The 27641-nt window shown below is 42.4% G+C and overlaps 1 protein-coding gene across 1 annotated transcript in view; it reads right to left on the reverse strand.

The window, feature by feature from the left end:
* Positions 1 to 27641, reverse strand: part of HID1 (HID1 domain containing) — a 283981-nt gene that overhangs the window by 63337 nt on the left and 193003 nt on the right. Inside the window, exons 16-17 of the mRNA XM_082271220.1 lie at positions 9356 to 9427; positions 1815 to 1906 (exon numbers count right to left, since the gene is read on the reverse strand). Of these exons, the coding sequence (XP_082127346.1) occupies positions 1815 to 1906; positions 9356 to 9427 (164 nt within the window). The remainder of the gene's footprint in view (positions 1 to 1814; positions 1907 to 9355; positions 9428 to 27641) is intronic.

The raw sequence follows: 27641 nt of genomic DNA on the forward strand, positions 1-27641 counted from the left end.
CAATGCACCTTTGTTTGTTGTTGGGTTTTCTTGTTTAAAACTTAAAAAGATTTAAAAAAAAAAAAAGAAAAAAAGGAGAATGTAGCGGCTGTTTCCGGCTATTAACCTTTTTCATGACATACTCAATTTTGGTTGCCAGGCTTTCCAGAGCTGCTGAAATTGCGGCCAGCGACTGCCATCAGGACTGTCCGGGAGTCGCACAGAGTGGGTCTGAGGGTGAATTCACAGCTTGCGACTCCATAATTAAAGTTACCAAAAACTGAGTACTGTCGCTTTAAGAAGCGCCGATCGCGGTTCCCACCACTGATCGCCGCTGTTTGCAGAGTCCCCCTTTAAAATACACTAACATCAGAGTGTGCAGGGATATGTCCGCAAAGACCCCAGTACTGTACCACCTACAGAGAGACCCTCCTGATGAGTCCTCAGCACACGGAGAAGAGAGACCGGAAATGACCTCGGCCAGCAGCAGGAAGCAGAAGCACAGGAAGTGATCACGCCTGGATGTAGAAGGTCACGCTGCTTAGTGCAGTACAGAGGACTACACAAGAATGGTTGCCAATACATTACAATAAGAAGCTTAGGCAAAATGTCTGCCCCATACAAGTCAATGGGAAAAAGCTGTACATTACCCACACTTAAGATGGCAGTGCCCACAGCGAGCCATGCGGCCAGAGACCAACACGATGAAGGCCTACAGGATCCACAACAAGACCCAGCAATCCACAAGGTACGATGCTACCCCCTCAGGGCACCAGGCGCTCGCAGTCACATAGCCCCCAGCGGGGACGGGAGAGGAAGATGGCACAAAGACCTGGTACCGGGCAGGCCAGTGGGATCTTTTTGGAGGTACAGGTCCTATTATCCCCAGGGGAGGGCCCACATCCCCCCAAGGCCACCAGGTGCAAGGGGGGTCACATTTACTCACCATACCATGGACAGGGTGGGCTTCGCTCTGGACACACCTCCTCCCACCCAAAGTGGGGGTGCTGCCAGCCGAGGGGTACGTTTCAGGTCGTCGCATCCCAGCAAGGCATCCGCTCGCAGGCTCGCATGGAAAGGGACACCATCGTGACGAGGCCTAGTGCAAGACTATAACCTGCTCACACTCGTAGGTCAGACTGGGGGGACCACAAGGATCTAGATTATCCAGTGCGAAGCCCTAGTCGGCTTTGCTTGTAGATCACCAGGAGAATTCCCCTGACACTAGTTAGCAAGTGAGTAAAGAGAAATTAAATAAACTATTCTGAAAAGAATAAAACAACGGAGACCGGAGTCCCAGCAGGAAACCTAGGTCCTACTCCTTCTCTAGACAGAAACAAACTGGTTTGCTCTGCTGAGTGTGGGTAGGTTATGCCTGCGGGGACAGCCCCGTAGGCGTGTACATTTAACATTTTTTACTGCATAGACTACTCCTGCAGGGGGCAGGATAACCCATTCAGCTGATGATAGAGAAATCTGCATTTTTATTGCTGGAAAATTACTTGGAACCTCAAACATTATATACTTTTAAAAGCACCCTGGGGAATAAAATAGTGGTTGTTGCAATTTTTTATTTTGCACAATATTTTCACAGTTTAAAATGCAAACTTTCAGGAAAAAAATATACTTAATTGGATTTAAGTGTACACAAACACAAAATAAAAATATTTGGTAAAATATAAAAGGAAACAGAAACCTAATATGTCACACCAGTGGCGGCTGGTGTGTTGAGGGCGCAGGGCCGCCCACCAGGTCGCCTCACAGGTCGCCCTAGTGTGAACCGAGGCTTAGTCTTAGAGCTTATAAACGCTATCACCACCCAGCCCAGTTCTCACTTGTCAATGCAGATCTTCTCCACTTGCGGAACCAAGACCTGTAGAAGCCGCATAATTGTCTGAAGAGGTAGTTTCACCTTCCAGGACAAGACCTGTTGGTATTTAAAAAACAGAAATGCTGAACTGAATAATATGAGACACATTTATAATATCAACCATTTTTTTTACTGTATGAATTTCCTTTATTCTGACCCATTTGTGAATTGTTGATAATCAAAGCAAATGTAATACACTGCTCAAAAAAAATTAAAGGAATACTTTTTATTCAAAGTACAGCATCAAGTCAACTAAACTCCTGGGATATTGATCTGGTCAGTTAACTAGCAGGGGGTTGTTAATCAGTTTCAGCTGCTTTGGTGTTTATGAAAGTAACAGGTACACTAGATGGGCAACATTGAGATAACCTCCAAAACAGGAATGGTTTTACTGAATATTTTTTCCCCTACTCATTTTTTCGGACTGTTTTTCACTAGTTTTGAATTTGGATAGGGTCAGTGTCACTACCGATAGCATGAGGCAATACCTGGACCCTTTACAGGATGGCACATCAATACGTGTCTTTGCCAGAAGGTTTGCTGCGTCTCCCAGCATAGTCTCAGAGCATGGAGGAGGTTCCAGGAGAAGGGCAGTTACTATAGTAGAGCTGGGCGGGGCCGTAGAAGGTGCCTAACTCATCAGCAGGACTGGTATCTGTTCCTTTTGTGCAGGGAGGAACAGGATGAGCACTGCCAGAGCCCTACAAAATGACCTCCTGCAGCCCCCTGGCGTGAATGTCTCTGACCAAACAATCAGAAGCAGACTTTATGAGGGTGGCCTGAGGTCCCGAAGTCCTCTAGTGGGACCTGTGCTAACTGCCCGGCATATTAGGACGAATACTCTGTTATGTAGCTTGCCTGCACTGTTATTTTGCACTTAGCACTTTATTCACAGCAGATCCTGTTCTAAGGATTTTCTATTCCTGTGTACATTTATTTTATATCATTACACAATTTGTGGCACTACTAGCACCTTGGATTTATTTTTTACATCTTGTTTATGAAGCACATTATTTATTTATTTACCTACTTATGTATACACCAATTTACTGATAATTTATAATCAGGATAAGCGCTGCTTTAACATTTTACCTATTGTGATTGTCAGGCATGCATCTAAGCATGTGGGGGGCCATATAAACTACTGAGTACCATTTCGAGTTGCTGCAATTAAATTTTAGAAAAATGGACCAGCCTGCTGCATCATTTTTCACTTTGATTTTCGGGGTGTCTTTGAATCCAGCCCTCTGTAGGTTGACAATTTTAATTTCCATTAAACGATGTGGCATCCTTTACTTCCTAACACATTACCCAGTCCATATCTGTATAGATATCCAGCATGATATTTTCCCCATTGAGATATAATGTGTTTTTAAAATGTTCCTTTAATTTTTCTAAGCAGTGTACATTTACCTCATTAATGGCAGAGTCCACCTCTTGCAAAAAATGAATCAATGCACTCATATTTGCAGCAAAAAAATTGCATTTATTTATTTTTCAGAAACGAGCCTGCGAAGATTGCAATGCTGGGCTCTTGCCTAGATTTCAAGAGACTGAATAGTTCATGTTAATTTGAAGGTCCCATTCAAGAGCATTGTTTTGTTTTAACCAGGCAGGTATATTTTTCTGCACCCCCCAAACATTGTGTATCCCAGTGTGTGCATGAATTGTCCTCCTTCAGGTTTTAAGGGAGTACAGATACCATTATGCAAGTAGTAAGAGCTCACACCAATTTACAGTAAACCCGCCCTCCTACATTCTTCAATTCTGGCTAACGAAGCTGTCCAGCAAAATGATGAGCCAATAGTAAGGATTATGAAGCAGGAAGAATCAGATGACCAATGCCAAGAACCATTGAAGCTAATCTCCGATTGGATTACATATTGATGTGGGCACATTGCTTGACATCTAAGCTAGAATGCAGAGAACAGGAGTTTTCTGCATTTTTGGGTGGTGGTTTACATTTCTGGGGCCAGAGGTTTGTCTCAAATTCAAATATAGCAGGACAGACCCTCCAGTGGCAAAAAGCCTTTACAAAAATGACAACATTTCAATAGGGGAACATTTACAGACCTAAAGAAAGGAATAGGGTTAAACTCGAAAACCGCAACTTATATTACAATGAGGCCTAAAAAAGAGACCAGACGACCTTCTTGTGCGGTCATCTTTGTGTAGTTCAAAAATCTGCTCCTTGATTGAAAGCAGATACTGCAGACTTTGGCCCAATGTGGAACCAGTTCCCTCTAGGAGTCCTGGCCGATCACCACCACAATCACCATTTAACCCCCTCATTGCTGTATCCATTTTTCACACACACTTTAAAATGTGCATTTTGGGCCTAAAGATAATTAAAGTGGACAATGTTTTTGGTTTGTGGAATTGTTTAATTAGAGCGTCCCACTTTATAAGCAAAAGTTTGAGGCGAGAGGGTGTCCAGGAAAGTTTACTAGACTCTGGGGAACCTGGCTGGACACAGGAAACCAGTGACTCTCCTACATTTAGTCTGACCTTAGTAACCAAAAAAGTGAACACACTATTTTTCATACCACAGTGCACCAAAACATATGGTAGTGTATTACCATGGTGGCGATCTGCAATGTAGGTGTGTTTGGCTGCTATTAAGAATGAACCATACTACATCACATCAATGCTTTGCCACAGCACAACAGTGTAAACCTGGCCTAAAATCCCACAAGACTATATATTTTCTAAAAGCAGAGAGCCTGTTGAATACATTTCTCGTAGCTTCAAAGTTTGTCACACAATATTTGCGCATCTGTTTATTTTTCTAATGAAAACATAGAATTTATTCAGTCAAATTAATTTTAGTGTATATGAACACAATATTGCCTCGTTTCCACTGAGCGGAACGGTTCGGGTCGGTACAGTTTGGAAGGGTTAGAATGGTCAGGTCTATTCAGGTGAGCGTTTCCACTGCAAGTTGGGCCACCAGGGACCATGCGGGGTTTACACCAAATGAGGGGTTTGTTTTGCTCTTTCATTTGACGTAAGCATTGAAGTTTTCCTGTCCGCCAATCAGTGGAATCTATCGTGTGACGCCAGTAGCTCCGCCCTAACCGTACCTTATCATTTCCTATGGCCCTACCCTACATCTGAAGCAGGACCAGGAATGGTGCGGTTTGGTTCGGTTGTATGGGCCACTTTCATAATGGAAACACTCAAATTAGCGTACCATACCGAACCGACCCGAACCGCTCAGTGGAAACGAGGTATATAATCCCCATTCTTTTGTTAAACATTGAAGATGAAACTGTGGCATATATTTTGATCATTTCAATGCACATGGTTCTATAAAGTGCATACAGGGAATGAAGCTACTAAACTGATGTTAGTATTTGGGTTTACAAACACTTGAATAAATGACTGAGTAACTAATGGGATATATGTGAAAGAACTACCATGCTAAGGACAGGCTTCTCTTACACAGATAACAGTATCACAACCTAAATCTAAGACAAGCCCCAACATACAGCTATAAACACATAAAACCTTCACCATAGTAGACACTGCGGCCAAGTGCAAATACGCTTAAAGTAGGTCTTCCGCAATTACTAACACAGAAAATAAACTTTTGAGTAAAATACTAGCACTGCCAGGAGATGGGCAGAGCTTACCTCGTGTTAAACCACTGCTGCCAAGAAAATCACCAAACCCTGGGAATCTGTAATATGCAGTCTCAAATTTTAAGAAAACCTGCCACATCCCACAATGCAGTAAAAGAACTGAGCCACCTATGCACACACAAATGAATGTGTGTGAAGGTGCGCTGGTATTCAATGAGTGAAAGCTGCTACCTGAACTGTGCTTCAGTGAATAGGATGTGTAAATAATAGGTGCGCTAAAACAATATGATGCATAAACAAATATACAAATAATGCACAATTGCATAAAGTGATGAAGTGAGATCAATGTGATATCAATGATTGAAAGTCCAAAATCCCACTGAGTGCCTTGGATAAACTCAAAACTTATAGGTGCAAAAAACTCTTAAAAATGTTGTGCATTCCCAAAGTCCACAAGAGCTCCAAGTGTTGAAGGTTGAAAAGGTGCACTGTATATGGCCGGTGCTCTATAGTGAAAAATCCCACCACCAACACGCTATCCTCCTTACCAAATGCAATGAATTGGAAAGCAAAATTCATTAGATGCTGTTGGGAGGGAGGAATCAAAATCACCACCCTGTGAAAATGCAGGATAGGCCTCTTACCAAAAATCAGGTAACTCAGCGCAGGGAATATACATAGGTGATGCCTTTTCAATCTGTAGTGATCGGTGGCTGTTTTCTCTAATGATCCGTCTCGTTACTGACTCTCCAGGTTAAACATGGGCATGATGTAAGAAAAAACATATGCAGACCATGGCGTGATATCCCCGGGATAATTTAATGAATAACAAGTGTTGCACTTACATTCAATATGGAAAACAGTGGCGACAATACAGACTGGTTGCCTGACTCGGCTGCAGACCGAGCAGTGCTGGACGTCCGTGGCGGCGCGACACGCCTCCTCTCTGACGGCGTTTCCTCTCAAACGGGCTTCTACTGAGATAGGAGGGACGTGCGCGCCGCCACCTCCGTCCTTATGAAGCTCCGACGTGTGACCACTTCCGGTGTCCGCAATGAATGTGCGGAAGTCCTAACTTATACAAATGATTCTACTGCTAAATCCATTTCAAAACACTTCGATCTCTATTATAGTGAACGAGGGCAAAACAATCTTGGCAATAATGGATATATTCAATAAATCAATGTGCAAATTAAAAATTTAAGGACTCCGGAAATGAACACTGGCCCGACTTCCTGTGTTAATGTATAATTCAATATATAAGCTAACAACAGAAATACGGGGAATATCAGTATGGGACTGGTAAAAGTCCATTTAAAATGCAATATAAATGATTCATATATAAAAACAATCATAAATATAGTTATATTAAAATATATTAAAACATATTAAATATATACTAAACTCATTTAATTGCTCATACTGTTTAAATATAAAATTGTAAAAATTTATTTATTTATTAAAATGGATATAAAAAGATAAAATGAATAAAATAGATGTAGATTGAGCAAGGAATTAACTATTATTTATATGGGCATTAATGTCCCATTCAATGTTGTGTCCCCAGGGCCTAAAGCACTTCATTTCATAGATCCAGAAGGTTTCCCTTCTTGAAATGGATCTCTTCAGGTTACTACCTCTCCAATGCGGTGTGTATTTTTCTATCACTATAATTTGTAGATTTTTTGGGTTTTTGTGATGACACTTGGAATAGTGTAAAGATACACTATGTCCAGTGAACCCTTTTCTTATGTTGGAGAGGTGTTCCCCTATTCGGATACTGGCGGTGCGTATAGTCCTCCCAATGTATTGTAGTCCGCAACTACATTGGAGGAGATAAATGACCCCTTTAGTGTGGCAGGAGATAAACTCCTTGATCTGATATTCTTTTTTGGTAGTGGTAGATGAAAACTTTACACAATTTTCCCAGAATTACAAATGGCTTAACCATGTCTTCAAAAAACATTGGAGCATCCTACAAGGAGACAAAATATTGGGGCCTTCTCTCCCCGATAATCCTAGTATGATCTATAGGAAAGCGAGGAATTTAAAGGATCTTATCGCCAATAATCCGATTGAAAAACCTATAACACCAAAATTTTTTCCAGACATGAAAGGCTTCTTCCCTTGCAGAAATTGTCAAATTTGTAGAGAAGCGAAAACCATACGGACTAAAAAGTTTTCATCTACCACTACCAAAAAAGAATATCAGATCAAGGAGTTTATCTCCTGCCACACTAAAGGGGTCATTTATCTCCTCCAATGTAGTTGCGGACTACAATACATTGGGAGGACTACACCGCATTGGAGAGGTAGTAACCTGAAGAGATCCATTTCAAGAAGGGAAACCTTCTGGATCTATGAAATGAAGTGCTTTAGGCCCTGGGGACACAACATTGAATGGGACATTAATGCCCATATAAATAATAGTTAATTCCTTGCTCAATCTACATCTATTTTATTCATTTTATCTTTTTATATCCATTTTAATAAATAAATAAATTTTTACAATTTTATATTTAAACAGTATGAGCAATTAAATGAGTTTAGTATATATTTAATATGTTTTAATATATTTTAATATAACTATATTTATGATTGTTTTTATATATGAATCATTTATATTGCATTTTAAATGGACTTTTACCAGTCCCATACTGATATTCCCCGTATTTCTGTTGTTAGCTTATATATTGAATTATACATTAACACAGGAAGTCGGGCCAGTGTTCATTTCCGGAGTCCTTAAATTTTTAATTTGCACATTGATTTATTGAATATATCCATTATTGCCAAGATTGTTTTGCCCTCGTTCACTATAATAGAGATCGAAGTGTTTTGAAATGGATTTAGCAGTAGAATCATTTGTATAAGTTAGGACTTCCGCACATTCATTGCGGACACCGGAAGTGGTCACACGTCGGAGCTTCATAAGGACGGAGGTGGCGGCGCGCACGTCCCTCCTATCTCAGTAGAAGCCCGTTTGAGAGGAAACGCCGTCAGAGAGGAGGCGTGTCGCGCCGCCACGGACGTCCAGCACTGCTCGGTCTGCAGCCGAGTCAGGCAACCAGTCTGTATTGTCGCCACTGTTTTCCATATTGAATGTAAGTGCAACACTTGTTATTCATTAAATTATCCCGGGGATATCACGCCATGGTCTGCATATGTTTTTTCTTACATCATGCCCATGTTTAACCTGGAGAGTCAGTAACGAGACGGATCATTAGAGAAAACAGCCACCGATCACTACAGATTGAAAAGGCATCACCTATGTATATTCCCTGCGCTGAGTTACCTGATTTTTGGTAAGAGGCCTATCCTGCATTTTCACAGGGTGGTGATTTTGATTCCTCCCTCCCAACAGCATCTAATGAATTTTGCTTTCCAATTCATTGCATTTGGTAAGGAGGATAGCGTGTTGGTGGTGGGATTTTTCACTATAGAGCACCGGCCATATACAGTGCACCTTTTCAACCTTCAACACTTGGAGCTCTTGTGGACTTTGGGAATGCACAACATTTTTAAGAGTTTTTTGCACCTATAAGTTTTGAGTTTATCCAAGGCACTCAGTGGGATTTTGGACTTTCAATCATTGATATCACATTGATCTCACTTCATCACTTTATGCAATTGTGCATTATTTGTATATTTGTTTATGCATCATATTGTTTTAGCGCACCTATTATTTACACAACCTATGCACACACACCCTACGCTGCCTTTTGGGACCAGCATCTCTAAAAAGTCAGTGTTTGCATACTGAAGGAATCCCGCAGCAGAAGATTAACAAGTGGAAAGTATTGATGAAGCCTAACATTAAAAGGTCAGCTCCTTGTATCAATGTTCCGGACAACCCTACTTTCTGCCATGCATAGTCTTTGCCTTCTGTACCTATATTTTGTTTAATTCAATTAGGACTTACCCACTCTGTAGATGGATTCCATTGAGATGAGGAGCTCGACAGCCGCCTTCTCTGTAGGTTTTGTGCAACCTCCTGTAAAAAAAAATGTACTCATAAAAAGGACAAATGCCATTCTGAAGCAAGTAACCTAAAAGAAAATATGGAATGACAAAAATATACAGGCTACCATTGTTGAACTCCTCCATGAACTACCAATTGTCTGATTAATGGCATTTGGCATATTCGTTCTGTGTCACAAGTATGTACATGATGAATTAGGACTTCGCTCTGACCTCACTTGCTGCAGTTTAGTAACCCAGAGGATTTGCAAGTCAGCAAGGTATCTATCATTTTCAGAACCAAACTTTGCAAGCTGAGCCAAAAAAAAAAAAGTCAGGCAGAGGGCAAAGGATAAGTCAGTGGTATTGCCTGTGGTCTCCTTGCATTTAATCTTTCCCCATTACTGACTTACCACACCTTATACTGCATTGGTGTCTCTGTGTGGAGGTGGTCATCTTAGTAGAGGCAGGGCTGTGCTTTCTCAAGTCATAGTCTCCAGCAAGGAGAACAATCAGCAGCACAGCAGTCTATTTACCAAATCTCACTCCAAATCTCCTGAGACTAAGGGCAGCCATAGCCATGGATCGAAACTCTGTTGGTTCAGCAAGGACCAGCCAAATTTCGATCTATGTATAGGCAGGCTGCTTGTAGAGTAGTCGATCCGAATGATTAGTGCCGCTGGCTATAGCACTGGATCAGTGTATTCTGATGGTGGGGGAGGTCTCCCCGCCATCAGAACACAACAGCACAATGAGAGGGATTACTCAATCTTTGTACTTCTAACCTTTATATGAAATTCCCAGTGTTCTACCCAGTTCAACTGCCTTGCTATTTCAAACTATCCCAAGACATACAGAGAGGGCCAAGTATCACTTTATTTGAGCATTATATGGCTTGGAACTTTCATTGATTAAGCCGGTGGCTCCCTTATCAGGTATCATAAGCTATCACACAGTTTGAAGAATTTTCCTATGGGGACTTAACTGCCAACAAGGGATGATTCAAGGTGCCATGCTATAAGCTATATATAAGGATACATGTGATAACATAGGCACCTTTCTCTGGGAGTCTTCTAGTGATCTTTAAGGCTGCCCCTGCCCCCCCCCCCCCCAATTAAGCAATTCTAGGTTATGCTTCATAAAGCTTGAATAACTTTCCTATAAGGATTCAATGGTCAACAGGGAATGAATTAAGGAGTCATGCTATGAGCTACACACAAGGATACATGTGATGACATTGTCCCTGGGAGTTTTACAGCGATTTCTGATATATAATCTACTCTGATTCTAAATTGTCCAATGTGTGGGTTGGTTCCACAATATATCCAATTAAAAATCTTCATAATAGTCATCTAGCCATATACTGGGTAGGGTAGAATATATAAGCCAGCAGCTATGGTTCTTAATAACTTGCCAATTATGGGTTTACAAATTAGACAGTAAGTTTTTGTATATTCCAGGTTTTTCTAGATATCATTACTTTTAGTTCTAATCCTTACACGTGAATATGAAATATAGGGGGCGCATGGGATAAACAATCCCACTGCCTGTAATTTGCATTCAACTACATGTGATAAGAAGTAACATTTTATAATATTTATTTTATATATATATATATATATATATATATATATATATATATATATATATATATATATATATATATATATATATATATATATATATACACACACACACATATACATACATACATACATATACACATCTACACAGTATCTCAAAAAAGTGAGTACAACCCTCACATTTTTGTAAATATTCTATCTTTTCATGTGACAACACTGAAGAAATTACACTTTGCTACAATGTAAAGTAGTGAGTGTACAGCTTGTACAACAGTGTAAATTTGCTGTCCCCTCAAAATAACTCAACACACAGCCATTAATGTCTAAACCGCTGGCAACAAAAGTGAGTATACCCCCCAAGTTAAAATGTTCAAATTGGGCCCAAAGTGTCAATATTTTGTGTGGAAACCATTATTTTACAGCACTGCCTTAACTCTCTTGGGCATGGAGTTCACCAGAGCTTCACAGATTGCCACTGGAGTCGTCTTCCACTCCTCCTTGACAACATCGCGGAGCTGGTGGATATTAGAGACCTTGCGCTTCTCCACCTTCCATTTGAGGATGCCCCACAGATGCTCAATAGGGTTTAGGTCTGGAGACATGCTTGGCCAGTCCATCACCTTTCCCCTCAGCTTCTTTAGCAAGACAGTGGTCGTCTTGGAGGTGTGTTTGGGGTCGTTATGTTGGAATAGTGCCCTGCAGCCCAGTCTCCGAAGGGAGGGGTATAATGCTCTGCTTCAGTATGTCTCAGTACATGTTGGCATTCATGGTTTCCTCAATGAACAACCATGTAAATTTATCTTGTTCTCATCAGACCAAAGGACATGGTTTCAGTAACCCATGTCTTTAGTCTGCTTGTCTTCAGCAAACTGTTTGCGGGCTTTCTTGTGCATCATCTTTAGAAGAGGCTTCCTTCTGGGATGACAGCCTTGCAGACAAATTTGATGCAGTGTGCGGTGTATGGTCTGAGCACTAACAGGCTAACCCCCCCACCCCTTCAACCTCTGCAGCAATCCTGGCAGCACTCATACGTCTATTCCCCAAAGACAACCTCTGGATAGGACACTAATCACGTGCACTCAACTTCTTTGGTCGACCATGGTGAGGTCCGTATTGAGTGGAACCTGTCCTGTTAAACCGCTGTATGGTCTTGGCCACCTCGCTGCAGCTCAGTTTCAGGGTCTTGGCAATCTTCTTATAGCCTAGACCATCTTTATGTAGAGCAACATGTTTTTTTTTTTTTTTTTTTTTAGATCCTCAGAGAGCTCTTTGCAATGAGATGCCATGTTGAACTTCCAGTGACCAGTATGAGAGAGTGAGAGCGATAACACCAAATTTAACACACCTGCTCCCCATTCACACCTGAGACACATGACACCGGGGAGGGAAATAGACTAATTGGGCCAAATTTGGACATTTTCACTTTGGGGTGTACTCACTTTTGTTGCCAGCGGTTTGGACATTATTGGCTGTGTGTTGAGCTATTTTGAGGGGACAGGAAATTTATATTGTCATACAAGCTGTACACTCACTACTTTACATTGTAGCGAAGTGTCACTTTTTCAGTTTTGTCACATGAAAATATATAAAATACTGTAGTTACAAAAATGTGAGGGGTGTACTCCCTTTTGTGAGATACTGTGTGTGTGTGTGTATATATATATATATATATATATATATATATATAGCACTGTCCCCGTAGGGCTTGCTGTATGAGGACTTGTTGGGCCTCCTCCGATTACCAGCACACAGTCACTTAGGGTACAGTTCACACATTCAACCCTACTCCCACGGGCTAGTTGCTCAATAAACAGTCCAGGGGTGTTGGTCTTTAAAATATATTGTGGAACTTGAACGGGAGAAGGGAATAGTGGGATACTCCAATTGGAAATATGTACATTGGATAAGGACAACTCTCACTTGGCCTTACCAGGTTGCTTGTGGAAGCAGTCACACTGCTTAGACCATACTGCCACATGTATTGAAAGGGTTAAATATCCAGTCAATTTGGGTGGGGGGCTCGTGGAACCCAGATTACTTTAGAGAGGTCGGGAAACTCCTTGTCCAGCTTCCCCGGCCCCTCTTATGTGTAAGTCACCCTGTGTCTATTAGGGGCACAGGGTGACCAAGAACCCCAGTCAGGTCAGCACTAATCAGACTCGCTGTACAACCACACTGCATTTCATGTTACCCCGGTTATCCTGGGTTCTATATGTGTGGTTTGTGTTGAAAGAGGGAGGGGCTTTTTCACTTGGGGATATGATATTTCTGAACCGTGTCCCTCAGAAAATATATGAAGATAAACAATTGACTTTTCAGATTTCTAGAATATTGTAGGAGTGTCTCATAGACCCTTGCTAGATAGTGAGGTGGGGTGGAGTTTGTTATTGTTAAGTGCCTTTGTCCCATTGTTCTATTGTTTCTGTCTGCCTTAAGATCAACCTATTATGGTATATATATGTGTATGTGGATTGGCTGCTAAGGGGGGAGAGGGGTGTCCCACAGTGTATATCTCTTTGTGCCTGAGTTTGAATAAACAGTTTCATTCTGGTTGACTCCTAAACTGGTACTGTCTAGTTCTTGGGGTACCTATAGCCAGATTAACGGATCTCGTGTTCCAGTGCTTAGGAAGTAGCTTCTTGGCGGAGATACCCAGTCGGGGTGTCCGGAGTCCATCACACTCTTGTTCCAGCAATAGACTTGGTGATCTACATTCTCTTCAGGATACTCACTAGCTTACCCTTTACTGACACCCATCCACTGACACTTCTAGCTGCAGGGGTGGCCTCCCTCATGTCAGGCCTCTTGACACAGATCTGTACTCACTGTACTGCAGAATCAGATCCTCCAGTGTCTCCCCTTTCAGTCAGCTTCCCTGGATCTCTGGGTTCAGCTTCTCACTGGCACTCTCTAGGCCCTCAGGTCGACCACCTGGGGCCTCATGACCCTTCTACAGAGGAGGCGGTAGCAGCCCCTCCCTCCGGGACTCTGCTAAACAGCTGGAAGACCCTGAGTTTTTACAGTATCCCAGCATGCACCGAGGCACTTTCCTCTGCCAAATCACCAGGGCTGTACTAAACACCTGTGCACTCATTTGTCAGGTTTCCTCCTACTGTTCAATATGCCTCTCTATGGGACCAGTGTGAATCACTCTGCAGACAGACTGAGTTGCATCTGAGCCCATTGAGCAGACCTCAATAGCAGATCCTGCTCTCTGGTAGGCAGAGAACAATATAGATTTACATGCAATACATGGTAAGCAGAAAGGATGTAAAACTATACTCTCTCTCTAGCACTTACCTAGGAGGGGGTTACATATTCACACACACACACTATAATATGGTCAGGGCCGCACACACCCAGCAAGAATACCAGATTCTTCAGGTGCAAAGCAGGCAAAAGAGATCACCCAAACTTCAATGTATAGAAAAACAAAGAGGTTCTTGTTCATTTAAAAAGAAGAGTTAAAAACTCAAAGTTACAACAGCTTTGAATCTGTCAGGATCCTTCATCATATAACAAGCATGAAAGTCAAACTCAAATATACTACTTAAAATTGAGACAGAGGGAAGTGTAATGCATTTCACAATTAGACACTATTTATCCTAAGGGGTTGAACAAAGATTAGGATTTGCATTTGTTCTTGTAAATATTTTTATAAGATGTTATTTTTATTTTTTACAGGCATCTATATAAAGTAACCAGAGACACCGTTATAATTTTTCTCCTCTGAATAGCTGTGTTTGATTACATTGCATCATAATTGAAGTGATTCAGGTTTTGCTAATTTCTAGTCTAGGAGAGATTTGTTATATAAAGAGTATATTTGAGTTTGACTTTTATGCTGGTTATACCTGATGAAGAATCCTGACAGATTTGAAACTGTTGTAACTTTATGAGTTTTTAACTCTTAATAAATTTACAAGGTGCTACAGACTGGACCTTTATGTTTTTCTATCTATCTACATACAGTACATACATACATACAGTGCTTTGCAAAAGTATTCGGCCCCCTTGAACTTTGACCTTTTGCCACATTTCAGGCTTCAAACAAGGATATAAAAACTGTAATTTTTTGTGAAGAATCAACAACAAGTGGGACACAATCATGAAGTGGAACGAAATTTATTGGATATTTCAAACTTTTTTAACAAATAAAAAACTGAAAAATTGGGCATGCAAAATTATTCAGCCCCCTTAAGTTAATACTTTGTAGCGCCACCTTTTGCTGCGATTACAGCTGTAAGTCGCTTGGGGTATGTCTCTATCAGTTTTGCACATCGAGAGACTGAAATTTTTGCCCATTCCTCCTTGCAAAACAGCTCAAGCTCAGTGAGGTTGGATGGAGAGCGTTTGTGAACAGCAGTTTTCAGTTCTTTCCACAGATTCTCGATTGGATTCAGGTCTGGACTTTGACTTGGCCATTCTAACACCTGGATATGTTTATTTGTGAACCATTCCATTGTAGATTTTGCTTTATGTTTTGGATCATTGTCTTGTTGGAAGGCAAATCTCCGTCCCAGTCTCAGGTCTTTTGCAGACTCCATCAGGTTTTCTTCCAGAATGGTCCTGTATTTGGCTCCATTCATCTTCCCATCAATTTTAACCATCTTCCCTGTCCCTGCTGAAGAAAAGCAGGTTCAAACCATGATGCTGCCACCACCATGTTTGACAGTGGGGATGGTGTGTTGAGGGTGATGAGCTGTGTTGCTTTTATGCCAAACATAACATTTTGCATTGTTGCCAAAAAGTTTGATTTTTTTTATGGATATCTTTAAGAAATGGCTTTCTTCTTGCCACTCTTCCATAAAGGCCAGATTTGTGCTATATACAACTGATTGTTGTCCTATGGACAGAGTCTCCCACCTCAGCTGTAGATCTCTGCAGTTCATCCAGAGTGATCATGGGCCTCTTGGCTGCAACTCTGATCAGTCTTCTCCTTGTATGAGCTGAAAGTTTAGAGGGACAGCCAGGTCTTCATAGATTTTCAGTGGTCTGATAATCCTTCCATTTCAATATTATCGCTTGCACAGTGCTCCTTGGGATGTTTAAAGCTTGGGAAATCTTTTTGTATCCAAATCCGGCTTTAAACTTCTCCACAAAGGTATCTCGGACCTGCCTGGTGTGTTCCTTGCTCTTCATGATGCTCTCTGCGCTTTAAAACGGACCTCTGAGACTGTTACAGTGCAGGTGCATTTATACGGAGACTTGATTACACACAGGTGGATTCTATTTATTATCATTAGTCATTTAGGTCAACAATGGATCATTCAGAGATCCTCACTGAACTTCTGGAGAGAGTTTGCTGCACTGAAAGTAAAGGGGCTGAATCATTTTGCACGCCCAATTTTTCAGTTTTTTATTTGTTAACAAAGTTTGAAATATCCAATAAATTTCGTTCCACTTCATGATTGTGTCCCACTTCTTGTTGATTCTTCACAAAAAATTGCAGCTCCATATCTTTATGTTTGAAGACTGAAATGTGGCAAAAGGTCGCAAAGTTCAAGGGGGCCGAATACTTTCGCAAGGCACTGTACATACATACATACATACATAGAGGGTGTGGAGCCTGTATGGTGTGGACGTGAACACAGGGAGCAGCAGTAGAGCCATCCACCATGAGGCAATTGAGTGCTGTCCCCTAGGCGTTTCGCCTCACCGATTCCTGCACTCCACCTCCACCCTCAGCAGGCTAGCTAGCGGTCTCCTCTCACCCGGCTAGTGTGCGATCTGCCGGGGCTCATATACGGGAGCTGTGCTCGTACAGTGCCAGGCTGCCTGAGAGGGAGAAGCCGCAATGGTCCACTCCTTCCCGATGTGTTGACCGGTCCGGGTGCCTCGCAGCCTTACTGCGGGAGGTGGCATACACAAGAGCCCCAGCAAAGAAAGAGAGAGAGGAGGAACTAGCCGATCCATCAGCCACCCTCTTTGTCATCTGCCATCCTCTCACATGTGCACTCGTCTATCCACTGAAGAAAGACGGGAGCCTGTCAGGAGACAGCAGTACCTCAGGAAAGGAAATTGTCTTTTTCTTCTTTTCCTTCCGGAGGGGAGCGAGGGATGTTTCAGCTCTGGTGATCGTATCCTGGATGCGGAGGAGAGCCGTCTCTCTCGAGAGAGAGTCAGAGCTGTGACGAACCGATAGCCATTTCTGCTCTACTGATTCTATTGAACCTATCTACGGTGGTGAGATCTGATTATGTTATTTACGTGTGAACCTGCTGTGTTTATTATATTGTTTTCTTTTCCCCATTTGAACTCATCCCTTCCTTTTGCCTGACAAGTTATTGTATCATATAACTAATACTATAATATATGCAAACTCTTTGGACATAGACAATGTCAGCCATCGCTAATTTAAGTGACCCCCTTTCAACAGCGGGATAGAACCTGTAATTTAAAAAGGGGACTGAAATCATCTAGGGGAGGCAGCTAGTACAAACTTAAGAATGAGATGCAGGTCAACAAGGGGAGGTGCGTCTGAAGTCACCCATCGTAAGTGCCAGTCCTGGAACAATTAAGAAATTTATGCTACAAGAAGATAGCACAGAAAACTTGCCCCTCGAGAAATCACAAGGAACCCGCTTGAAACAAGCGGAAGCAAAGGAAAAAGGTGGACTAAATAGAACATCATTAGGCCAGGCCACCGCAAAACAAACTAGACCAGAACAAGTGCTGGACGTTGACCCTGGATGAGCCCAAAATGCAGAAAAAACAATAAGCGACCTGCTTACGAAGGGGGAAATGGCTGCTATGTTTGCAATATTTGAAAAATTTCTAAAAACAGAATTAACTATAATTCATAAAGATTTGTCCTATTTACTAAAACGTGTTGAAGATTGGAGGGGTAGAGGGGGGAGGGAGAAATGGGGGGGCAGGGAGATAAATGAAAAAGAGAGAAAACAAAGTCGAGATTACCCTATTAAGGCTCTAGTTTATGTCGCCACCCCTACTGAACTCAGTATTGGATTAATGGTGAGATCCCGCAGAGGATGCCCCAATTCCATCACCCAGCTTAGACTAGAGTAGTAGTACTACGGAGAGTCACCAATTAAAAGAGCAATTAAAGACATAAGGTTCTCCCTTGCGGAAAGCTTGTTTGACCCAGAGGGTCAATTTATTTTCCTGAGGGGACAACTGCAAGGTATGGAAAGTACCCTGGTGAATATTTTCTGTCAAAAAAAAAAAAAAAAAACCCAAAGAGGTATTTAAGAAAAATAATAGATAAGCTGATTCCCTTTAAAAAAAAGATTTTATTTTAGCAGGGGACTTTAATCTCTGCATGGACTCGGCCCTGGATATCAAGTGCATGGATGACGGGAGGACCTCAACTCAGGAAGGTAAGGAACAAGCTTTTCCATAGTCAATTGTTAGTTGCTTGGAGGATCCAACATCCTGGGGAGAGGGATTGCTCCTTCTATTCCCCCCATGCACTCCATGTACTCAAGATTGGATTACATAATGATAGAACACAAGATGATAGAAACAGCCGTTAGTACATCAATAGGGACAATGACTATATCTGACCATGCCCCAGTTATCATGGAAATAAAACTTCCAGTGTCCCACAGAAAAATAAATATGAATGAAGAACTGATGCAGGATGAGGAAGTAGGAAGATGTGTAGAAAAAGAATTGGACCAATATTTCCTTTTGAACGAAACCCCTGATATCCCCATAGCTACAATATGGGAGGCTTATAAAGCATATATTAGAGCAGGCATGTCCAACCTGCGGCCCGGAACCACAGTCAATGCGGCCCACTGCCCCCTGACAATTATTTTTTTGCTGGGGAGGAAGGAAGTCGAGTCAGGGGCATGGCCACAGTGGCTTCCAACTAACTGTGGGCAGAGGCTGCCTCGGAGGGGAGGGGGGGGGGGGGAGCGCTGCCGGATTACAAGCAGATCGGGGATCTCCTGCTTCCCCAACGGCCACTGTCATATGAAGCTCCGCTTGCACATCGAGAGACTACTATCATAGGAGCCATTCCAGGAGGCAGGACTTCGTATGACAGCGGTCGCCGGGTAAGCGGGAGATTCCCGCTCTGTGTAATCCAGCGGCTCTCCTCTCTCTTCATTGCAGACTGCATAAGATGGGCACACACTGGTGAGGCTGCATTGGATGGGCATGCACTGATGAGGCTACGTTGGAGCGACACTGATCAGACTGCATTGGATGGACATGCACTTGTGAGGCTGCATTGGATAGGCACTGATCAGGCTGCATTGGATGGGCATGCACTGGTGAGGCTGCATTGGATGGGCACTGATCAGGCTGCAGTGGATGGGCACGCACTGGTGAAGCTGCATTGGATGGGCCTGCACTAGTGAGGCTGCATTGAATAGGCATGCACTGGTGAAGCTGCATTGGATGGGTACTGCTGAAGCTGCATTGGATGGCACTGTTTAAGGCTGCATTGGATGGGCACGCACTAGGCTGCAAGTGCCGTGCGATCCCCAGCTGCCGTGGGGGACTTAGGATGTCTGCAGCCAGTGACAGAGCCGCTGCTTCCTGTATAGTTCCGGCTAGGTCACAGGCGGAATGATATAAAATGCACTCTGCCTGTGCCAGAAGTCATACAGGAAGCAGCAGCTCTGCTCTCTACTGCAGCCCCTGCTTCCTCCAGCAGTACCCAACTTCACGTCATGACCAGAAGTACCCGCATGACAAGCATTACCTGCCAGCAGTAACTGCCAGCAGTAACTGCACCAGAAGTACACGCCAGCAGTAACGGCCAGCAGTCTGCAAAAAAAGTAGAAAAAGTATGTGCATTAGTGTGTGTAAATTGTTGCAATATGTTTTTTAATAACCAGTTGTGTATTACAGGGGGGAGTACCGCGCTTAAAAGGTGCTTAGTGCATGTTATTCATACATTTAATAATTTACTTTCAGTGCTTTCAAATGTTTATAATAAAATATAAATATTCTCCAGTGCATAAAATTATATAAATATTCTCCAGTGCATAAAATTTAAAAAAATTCTCATTAATAAATAAAATATTTCTTACAAGTGATGTAAATATGTGCTATAAACAATCCTTAAATATATCAAAATTTGTAAAAATGAAAATAAAAATAAAATGCCAGTGATAAATTATGTGCTTATAAGTTTCCAATAATTAAATAATTCAAAAGTGAAAAAGTGCCAAAGTGTCCTTGTATATATAAATAAAATGGTGTATATTCAAACGCCTTTTCTTTCCCAAAATTCATGCAGGTGCTCTTCCATGCAGTGGCCACTAGGTGTCCTAAGCGCTCACCTCAATTGGCTTTATAACCAGCTTTGTATGGTATCATATGTAATCCTCCTTTTCTATGGTTGATGGGTCCGGTCACTAATTCTCACACTTATCCCTTTTAACACGATATTCCAGGGGGTGTGTGTGGAGCCTTTGAATCTCCAAAATAAATGGGGCCACAATAGTGAGGTACCGTTTGGTGATTTTATTAAAAGAGATAAAAGTAACAGACTCACATTTTCCTTCGTCTTTGCCAATGCATAACAATTGTAATGTCGCTACGTCACTTCCGGTTTGGCGTCCTACGCGTTACGCTGCGTGCCCACACAGCTTCTTCCAGTTGTGTATTGTCATAATATATCATGTCCTTGTTCATACATGTATGAATGAGGACATGACATTTTCTGGCTGCCTAAGTCATGTGTGTTAGGGGTGCAACTAGCCCCCAGTACATAACTGTAAATATCCCAGCATGTGCAGTGCTTCTGACTCCTACCACCATCACCACTTCAAATCACTGAAGTGGTCATGGTGGTTAGAGGGTTCCTTTAATATCTCTCAGAAGAAGTAAACCTCTGTATACCGATTCCAGTTCATTTTATCATCCTCTAGTTATGTTAAATTAGTGCAGGGGAAGGGGCGGCAGCAGCGCGGGAAGGGCGTGGTGGCGTTTTATTACTTATATACCTTAACTATAGTATATATTTTCTATGCGGCCCGAGAAATTTTCTCTACACAATGTGGCCCAGAGAAGCTGAAAAGTTGGACACCCATGCATTAGAGGAATATTTATTTTAATAGGCTCCAGAAAAAAAAAGGAAAGAACTATACATATAAATAGAATAATAAAAGAGATACACGAGTTGGAACAGAAACATAAAAAGAACATGGAGGGTGAAATACAAAAAAACATTAGTATTAAAAAGAGAAACATTGAGGTAGCTATTGGAGGAAGAGACTAAACAAAGCTTCAATGGAGTAGCTAGGGAAAGATATAAATGGGGAAATAAACCAGAAAAATACAGCAAAGATTAACCACTTGCCGTACATATACTGCGGTGGTCAGCCCCTCCTGGGCAAAGTGACGTATCGGTCCCGCCCCTGCTCGTTCACTGCCATCACCGCGCGAGTGACCGGCGGCTCCGATGTCTGCCGGTCACTCGCAATCTCCCGCTGGAGAGGGAGAAAGGCAGGCAGCTAATGTAAACAAAGCCGCCTGTCATTCTCCCTGGTGTAACTGCAGAGATCATACGATCCTGCTATGTAGAATCGTATGTCTCTGTGGTTACATCAAAAGCCACGTCCCTTGACAGTTAGCACGCCCCTAGGGACACACTTAACCCCTGGATCTCTAATAAAGTTAACCCCTTCCCTGCCAGTGTCATTTTTACAGTAACAGTGAATATGTATAGCACGGATTACTGTAGTAATGTCACTGGTACCCCAAAAGTGTCAAAAATGTCAGTCAAGGGTCCGATCTGTCCGCCGCAAAGTCGCAGTCCCGGAATAAAAAAAAAATAAAAATCGCAGATCGCCATCATTACTAGTTAAAAAAAAAAAACAGTAAAAATGACAAATCTTTCCCGTAGTTAGTTAACGCAATAACTTTTGCGCAAACCAATCAAAATACACTTATTGCGATTTTTTTTCACCAAAAATACGTAGCAGAAATAAAATTGGCCTAGAATGTTAAAACATTTTGATTTTTACATTTTTTTTTTGGGGGGGGGGGGGGGGATTTCATATAAAAAAAAAAAATGTGAAAAATATTGTTATTTTTTCAAAATGGTCACTCTTTTTTTGTTTATAGCACAAAAAGTTAAAATCGCACAGGTGATCAAATACCACCAAAACAAAGCTTTGTTTATGGGAAAAAAGGACGTCAATTTCATTTGGGTACAGTGTCGCACGACCGCGCAATTGTCCGTTAAATTAACGAAGTGCCGAATTGTAAAATAGGCCCTGGTCTTTGAGCAGCCAAATCCTCCGGGGCTTAAGTGGTTAAAGAGTAAAAAAATCAAACTATTGCAGAACATATGCAGGGTCATATGTTCTGCAGGGTCCATGTTGCACCAGGGGAACCCGTCAGCAAAAAGCTAAAAAATGTCCCACCGTGCTACAGCGCGCCCCCAAGAGGTCAGGCAGAGCGCACTGGAGTGGAGACCCCCAGCAGAGAGAGAGAGACCCCCCCCCAGACCCACCACCCTGCACCAAAGATGCACCAGGAGGCCCAGAACGTCTGCACAGCACGTGTCAGCAGCAATCTCGATCCAGAAAGAAAGATCTGAAGATCAGCACCAGGGTATAGGTAGGGGCTCCACCCATAAAAGCGCCTCCAGGAACTCACATTCAGTGATTCCTATTAGAAAACCACAGAAAAAGGGCGCTGGGTGTACCAAGAAGGCCGCCACTTCATTCAGAGCACATGGGCTACAAGAAAATGGCAGCCCTGCGCGGCCTGTGGAGCTACCGAAGACCCTCGTGGGGACCCCCCAGCCTCCTGAACAGGATCGAAACCTTGGAAAGGGGGCCCTGGAGTGACAGGTAGAAACCCCCTCCCCACAGGATTGTTTGTCCGTCGCCAGCGGCGCACCCCACCCCCCCCCCTGCGGCCCGAAGCTGGGACCTAGCCCCCGGGAGTAGTTACCAACGTTCCAATATCCCCAGTAGGGAGGGGGGGGGAAGGTAGGTGGGGGGTGTGTGACTGGACAGAGGGGAACCCAGGATTGTGAGGGTCTGACCATCCCGGGGAGGGGATCGCGTCCATCCCAAAATCCGCCAGGGGAAGAGGGGGGAACATTTACTTACCATACCAGGAACAGGCGGGCGCCATCTCCTGGCAAAAACCCTCTCCGCCAAAGTGGGGGGGCTGTCGGCCAAATAGGAACGATGCGATTCGGGCCTAGGTCCCGTCGTATGTGACCTGGCGAGATGTATAACTCGCGGGGCCAGTCCCCGTCCAGTGGGACTATGTTGCGGTCTACCCAGCGCAGAGCTAAGGTCTGCGCGTGCATGTTGGCCAGCTGGGGTGACCACTGGATTTATATATGCAGCCTGTAGCCCAGATCCAGCATAGTTGCTTGTAGATATCACAGGAAAAAAATCCGGAGAAAAAGCGAACTAGAAAAAACTATCTAGAAAAAAACTTTGCCATGACCAGAGATCCAAGCAAGGAACTAGGTCCTTACTACTGACTAGGCAGATTAAAACTGACATCCTATAGCAGGGAGAGAGAGGGTATACCCCCTGGGACTGCCCCTAGGCGTAGCCAGAAGTTTTTTCTGCCTAGTGTCCTACTCCTGTAGGGGGCAGCATAACCCTACTGATATAAAGATCAGAGACTGCGTCCGTCAATGAACAATAGAAAAAATGGGTTTTCACTAGCTGTAAGCCATAATTATCAAAATTGACCACTTTAGGACTGCTCACGTTGCTGCTACTGCAGCAAGGTGGTTTCCCTGAGTCTAGCGACATAGACCTACATTACTGGATTCCCTGCTGTCTTGGCGGCCAGGGGAGGAGAGCCGGCGATCACTGTCTCTCTTCCCCGATCGTCGGGGAAAATCCGCCCGCTTTGTTTACACAGATCTTCTCTGTGACAGGCAGGAACAGATCACAGGATTCAGCATAGCTGAGCCTGCGATCTGTGTCTGTGTCACACAACCCCCTCCCCCCACACACATCAGTAAGCATGAGTCACACATTTATCCCCTTGATCACCAACAGTGTTAACCCCTTCCCTGCCACTGTCATTACAGTAACAGTGCATATTTTTAGCACTGATTACTGTAGTAATGTCACCGGTCCCCCCAAAAGTGTCAAAAATGTCAGTTAGGGGTCCGATCTGTCCGCCACAATGTCGCAGTCCCGCAAAAAAAAAAAAAAAACGCAGATCGCCGCCATTATTAGTAAAAAAAAAAATACATAAAAATGAGAAATCTTTCCCGTAGTTAGTAACTTTTGCGTAAACCAATCAAAATACGCTTATTGCTATTTTTTTTACCAAACATATGTAGCAGAAAACAAATTGGCCTGAAATGTTAAAAAAATTTAAATTTGCAAATTTTTTTGGGGGAATGTTATATATCAGAATGTGAAAAATATAGTTTTTTTTTTTTTTTTCAAAATTGTCGCTCTTTCAAAAATTTAAATTCGATCAAATACCACCAAAAGAAAGCTCTATTTGTGGGGGAAAAAAAAGGACATAAATTTCATTTGGGTACAGTGTCGCATGGCCGCGCAATTGTCCGTTAAAGTAACGCAGTGCCGAATCGCAAAATATGGCCTGGTCAGGCAGGGGGTAAAATCTTCCAGTCTTAAAGTGGTTAAAAATACACTCATTGAGAATTTCTTTTTGTCAAAGACATGTAGCTAAATACATTTTGACCTAAATATATGACAAAAATTGAATATATTGGATATTTTTTAACTGTCAAAGTAGAAAATGTCAATTTTTCGCAAAATTTTCGCTCTTTTTTTATTAATATTGCAAAAAATATAAAGCACAGAGGTGATCAAATATCACCAAAAGAAAGCTCTGTTTGTGGGAAAAAAAGGACGTAAATTTAGTTTGGGTACAGCATTGCATGACCGCCCAATTGTCAGTTAAAGTCGAGCAGTGCCAAGTTGAAAAAAGTGGCCTGGTCATTAAGCAGGAAAATCCTCCGGACTTAAAGTGGTTAAAAGAAAGAAATGCTTGAAATATATCACTCTGTAAACAGAATTACTGAAATAAATGACCTTTTTGATGATATTCCAATTTTATGAGATGCACCTGTAATATATATATATATATATATATATATATATATATATATATATATATATATATATACATACACACACATTATATATATATATATATATATATATATATATACACATACATACACATACATATAAAAACCTGATTCCCAAAAAGTTGGGACACTGTACAAAGAATGCAATGATGTGGAAGTTTCCAATTTCAATATTTTATTCAGAATACAACATAGATGACATATCAAATGCTTAAACTGAGACAATTAATCATTTTAAGGGAAAAAGGAGATGATTTTAAATTTCATGGCATCAACACATCTTAAAAAAGTTGGGTCAAGGCCACGTTTACCACTGTGTGGCATCCCCTCTTCTTTTTATAACAGTCTGCAAATGTCTGGGGACTGAGGAGACAAGTTGCTCAAGTTTAGGAATAGGAATGTTGTCCCATTCTTGTCTAATACAGGCTTCTAGTTGCTCAACTGTCTTAGGTCTTTGTTGTCGCATCTTCCTCTTTATGATGCACCAAATGTTTTCTATGGGTGAAAGATCTGGATTGCAGGCTGGCCATTTCAGTATCCGGATCCTTCTTCTACGCAGCCATGATGTGGTAATTGATGCAGTATGTGGTCTGGCATTGTCATGTTGGAAAATGCAAGGTCTTCCCTGAAAGACGACCTCTGGATGGGAGCATATGTTGTTCTAGAACTTGGATATACCTTTCAGCATTGATGGTGCCTTTCCAGATGTGTAAGCTGCCCATGCCACACGCACTCATGCACCCCATACCATCAGAGATGCAGGCTTCTGAACTGAGCGCTGATAACTTGAGTTGTCCTTGTCCTCTTTAGTCCGGATGACATGGCGTCCCAGTTTTCCAAAAAACTTCAAATTTTGATTCGTCTGACCACAGAACAGTTTTCCACTTTGCCACAGTCCATTTTAAATGAGCCTTGGCCCAGAGAAAATGCCTGCGCTTCTGGATCATGTTTAGATATGGCTTCTTTTTTGGCCTATAGAGTTTTAGCCAGCAACGGTGAATGGCACAGTGGGTTGTGTTCACCGACAAGGTTTTCTGGAAGTATTCCTGAGCCCTTGTTGTGATTTCCATTATAGTAGCCTTACTGTATGTGATGCAGTGCCATCTAAGGGGCCTAAGATCATGGGCCAGTATGGTTTTCCAGCCTTGACCCTTAAGCACAGAGATTGTTCCAGATTCTCTGAATCTTTGGATGATATTATGCACTGTAGATGATGACAACGTCAAACTCTTTGCAATTTTTCTCTAAGAAACTCCTTTCGGATATTGCTCCACTATTTTTCACCGCAGCATTAGGGGAATTGGTGATCCTCTGCCCATCTTGACTTCTGAGAGACACTACCACTCTGAGAGGCTCTTGTTATACCCAATCATGTTGCCAATTGATCTAATAAGTTGCAAATCGGTCCTCCATTTAACTTTTCCGGCCTCTTATTGCTACCTGTCCCAACTTTTTTTGGAATGTGAGCCAATATTTGGCATGACATTTCAAAATGTCTCACTTTCAACATTTGATATGTTAAATATATTATATTGTGAATAAAATATATAAGTTTATGAGATTTGTAAATTAGTCCATTCCTTTCTTACTCACAATTTGTACAGTGTCCCAACTTTTTGGAATCGGGTTTGTACGTAAGTGAGTACAACCCTCACATTTTTGTAAATATTTTAATATATCTTTTCATGTGACAACACTTAAGAAATTACACTGCTACAATGTAAAGTAGTGAGTGCACAGCTTATATAACAGTGTAAATTTGCTGTCCCCTCAAACACACAGCCATTAATGTCTAAACTGCTGGCAACAAAAGTGAATACACCCCTAAGTGAATATGTCCAAATTGGGCCCAATTAGCCATTTTCCCTGCCAGGTGTGATGTAAATCGTTCATGTTACAAGGTCTCGTGTGAATGGGGAGCAGGTGTGTTAAATATGGGGTTATCTCTCTAACAATGGTCACTGGAAGTTCAACATGGCATCTCATGGCAAAGAACTCTCTGAGGATCTGAAAAAAAAAAAAAGAATTGTTGCTCTACATAAAGATGGCCTAGGCTATAAGAAGATTGCCAAGACCCAGAAACTGAGCTGCAGCACGGTGGCCAAGACCATACAGCGATTTAACAGGACAGGTTCCACTCAGAACAGGCCTCGCCATGGTTGATCAAAGAAGTTAAGTATAAAAGGAAGAAACAAGAAGAGCGTCACTACGTGCAGTGGTTTTAATAGTAACAAAGCACACAATAGTAACTCACATTAGGTAAAAGTAGTAGCTCATCTGAGGGGTCCAGTGATGGTAGTGGTGCAGTGTAGCCAACACTGAGACTGCAGAGCAAATGATGTCAGCGGGAGACGAGGAGGGAGCCGGCACTCGGTGTCTTCCGTGTAGGCTGGGATCAGGGAGAGGCTAAGACTGTGACGTCAGGGCGTGAAGGAAACACGTTTCAGAGCATGCGCGACGGCCACACCTGGCCTGCGAGCTTCTTTGTCAAGTGCTCCTTTGTCAAGGTACACTTGACAAAGGAGTGCGCATGCCCGGTGTGGCCATCGCGCATGCTCTGAAACGCGTAGTGCTTCCTTCCACCCTTCATTGACGTCAGACGCCCTGACGTCGCACTCTTAGCCTCT

This window comes from Pelophylax lessonae, assembly GCF_965119305.1.
Source record: "Pelophylax lessonae genome assembly, chromosome: 11".
Classification (NCBI taxonomy): Eukaryota; Metazoa; Chordata; class Amphibia; order Anura; family Ranidae; genus Pelophylax; species Pelophylax lessonae.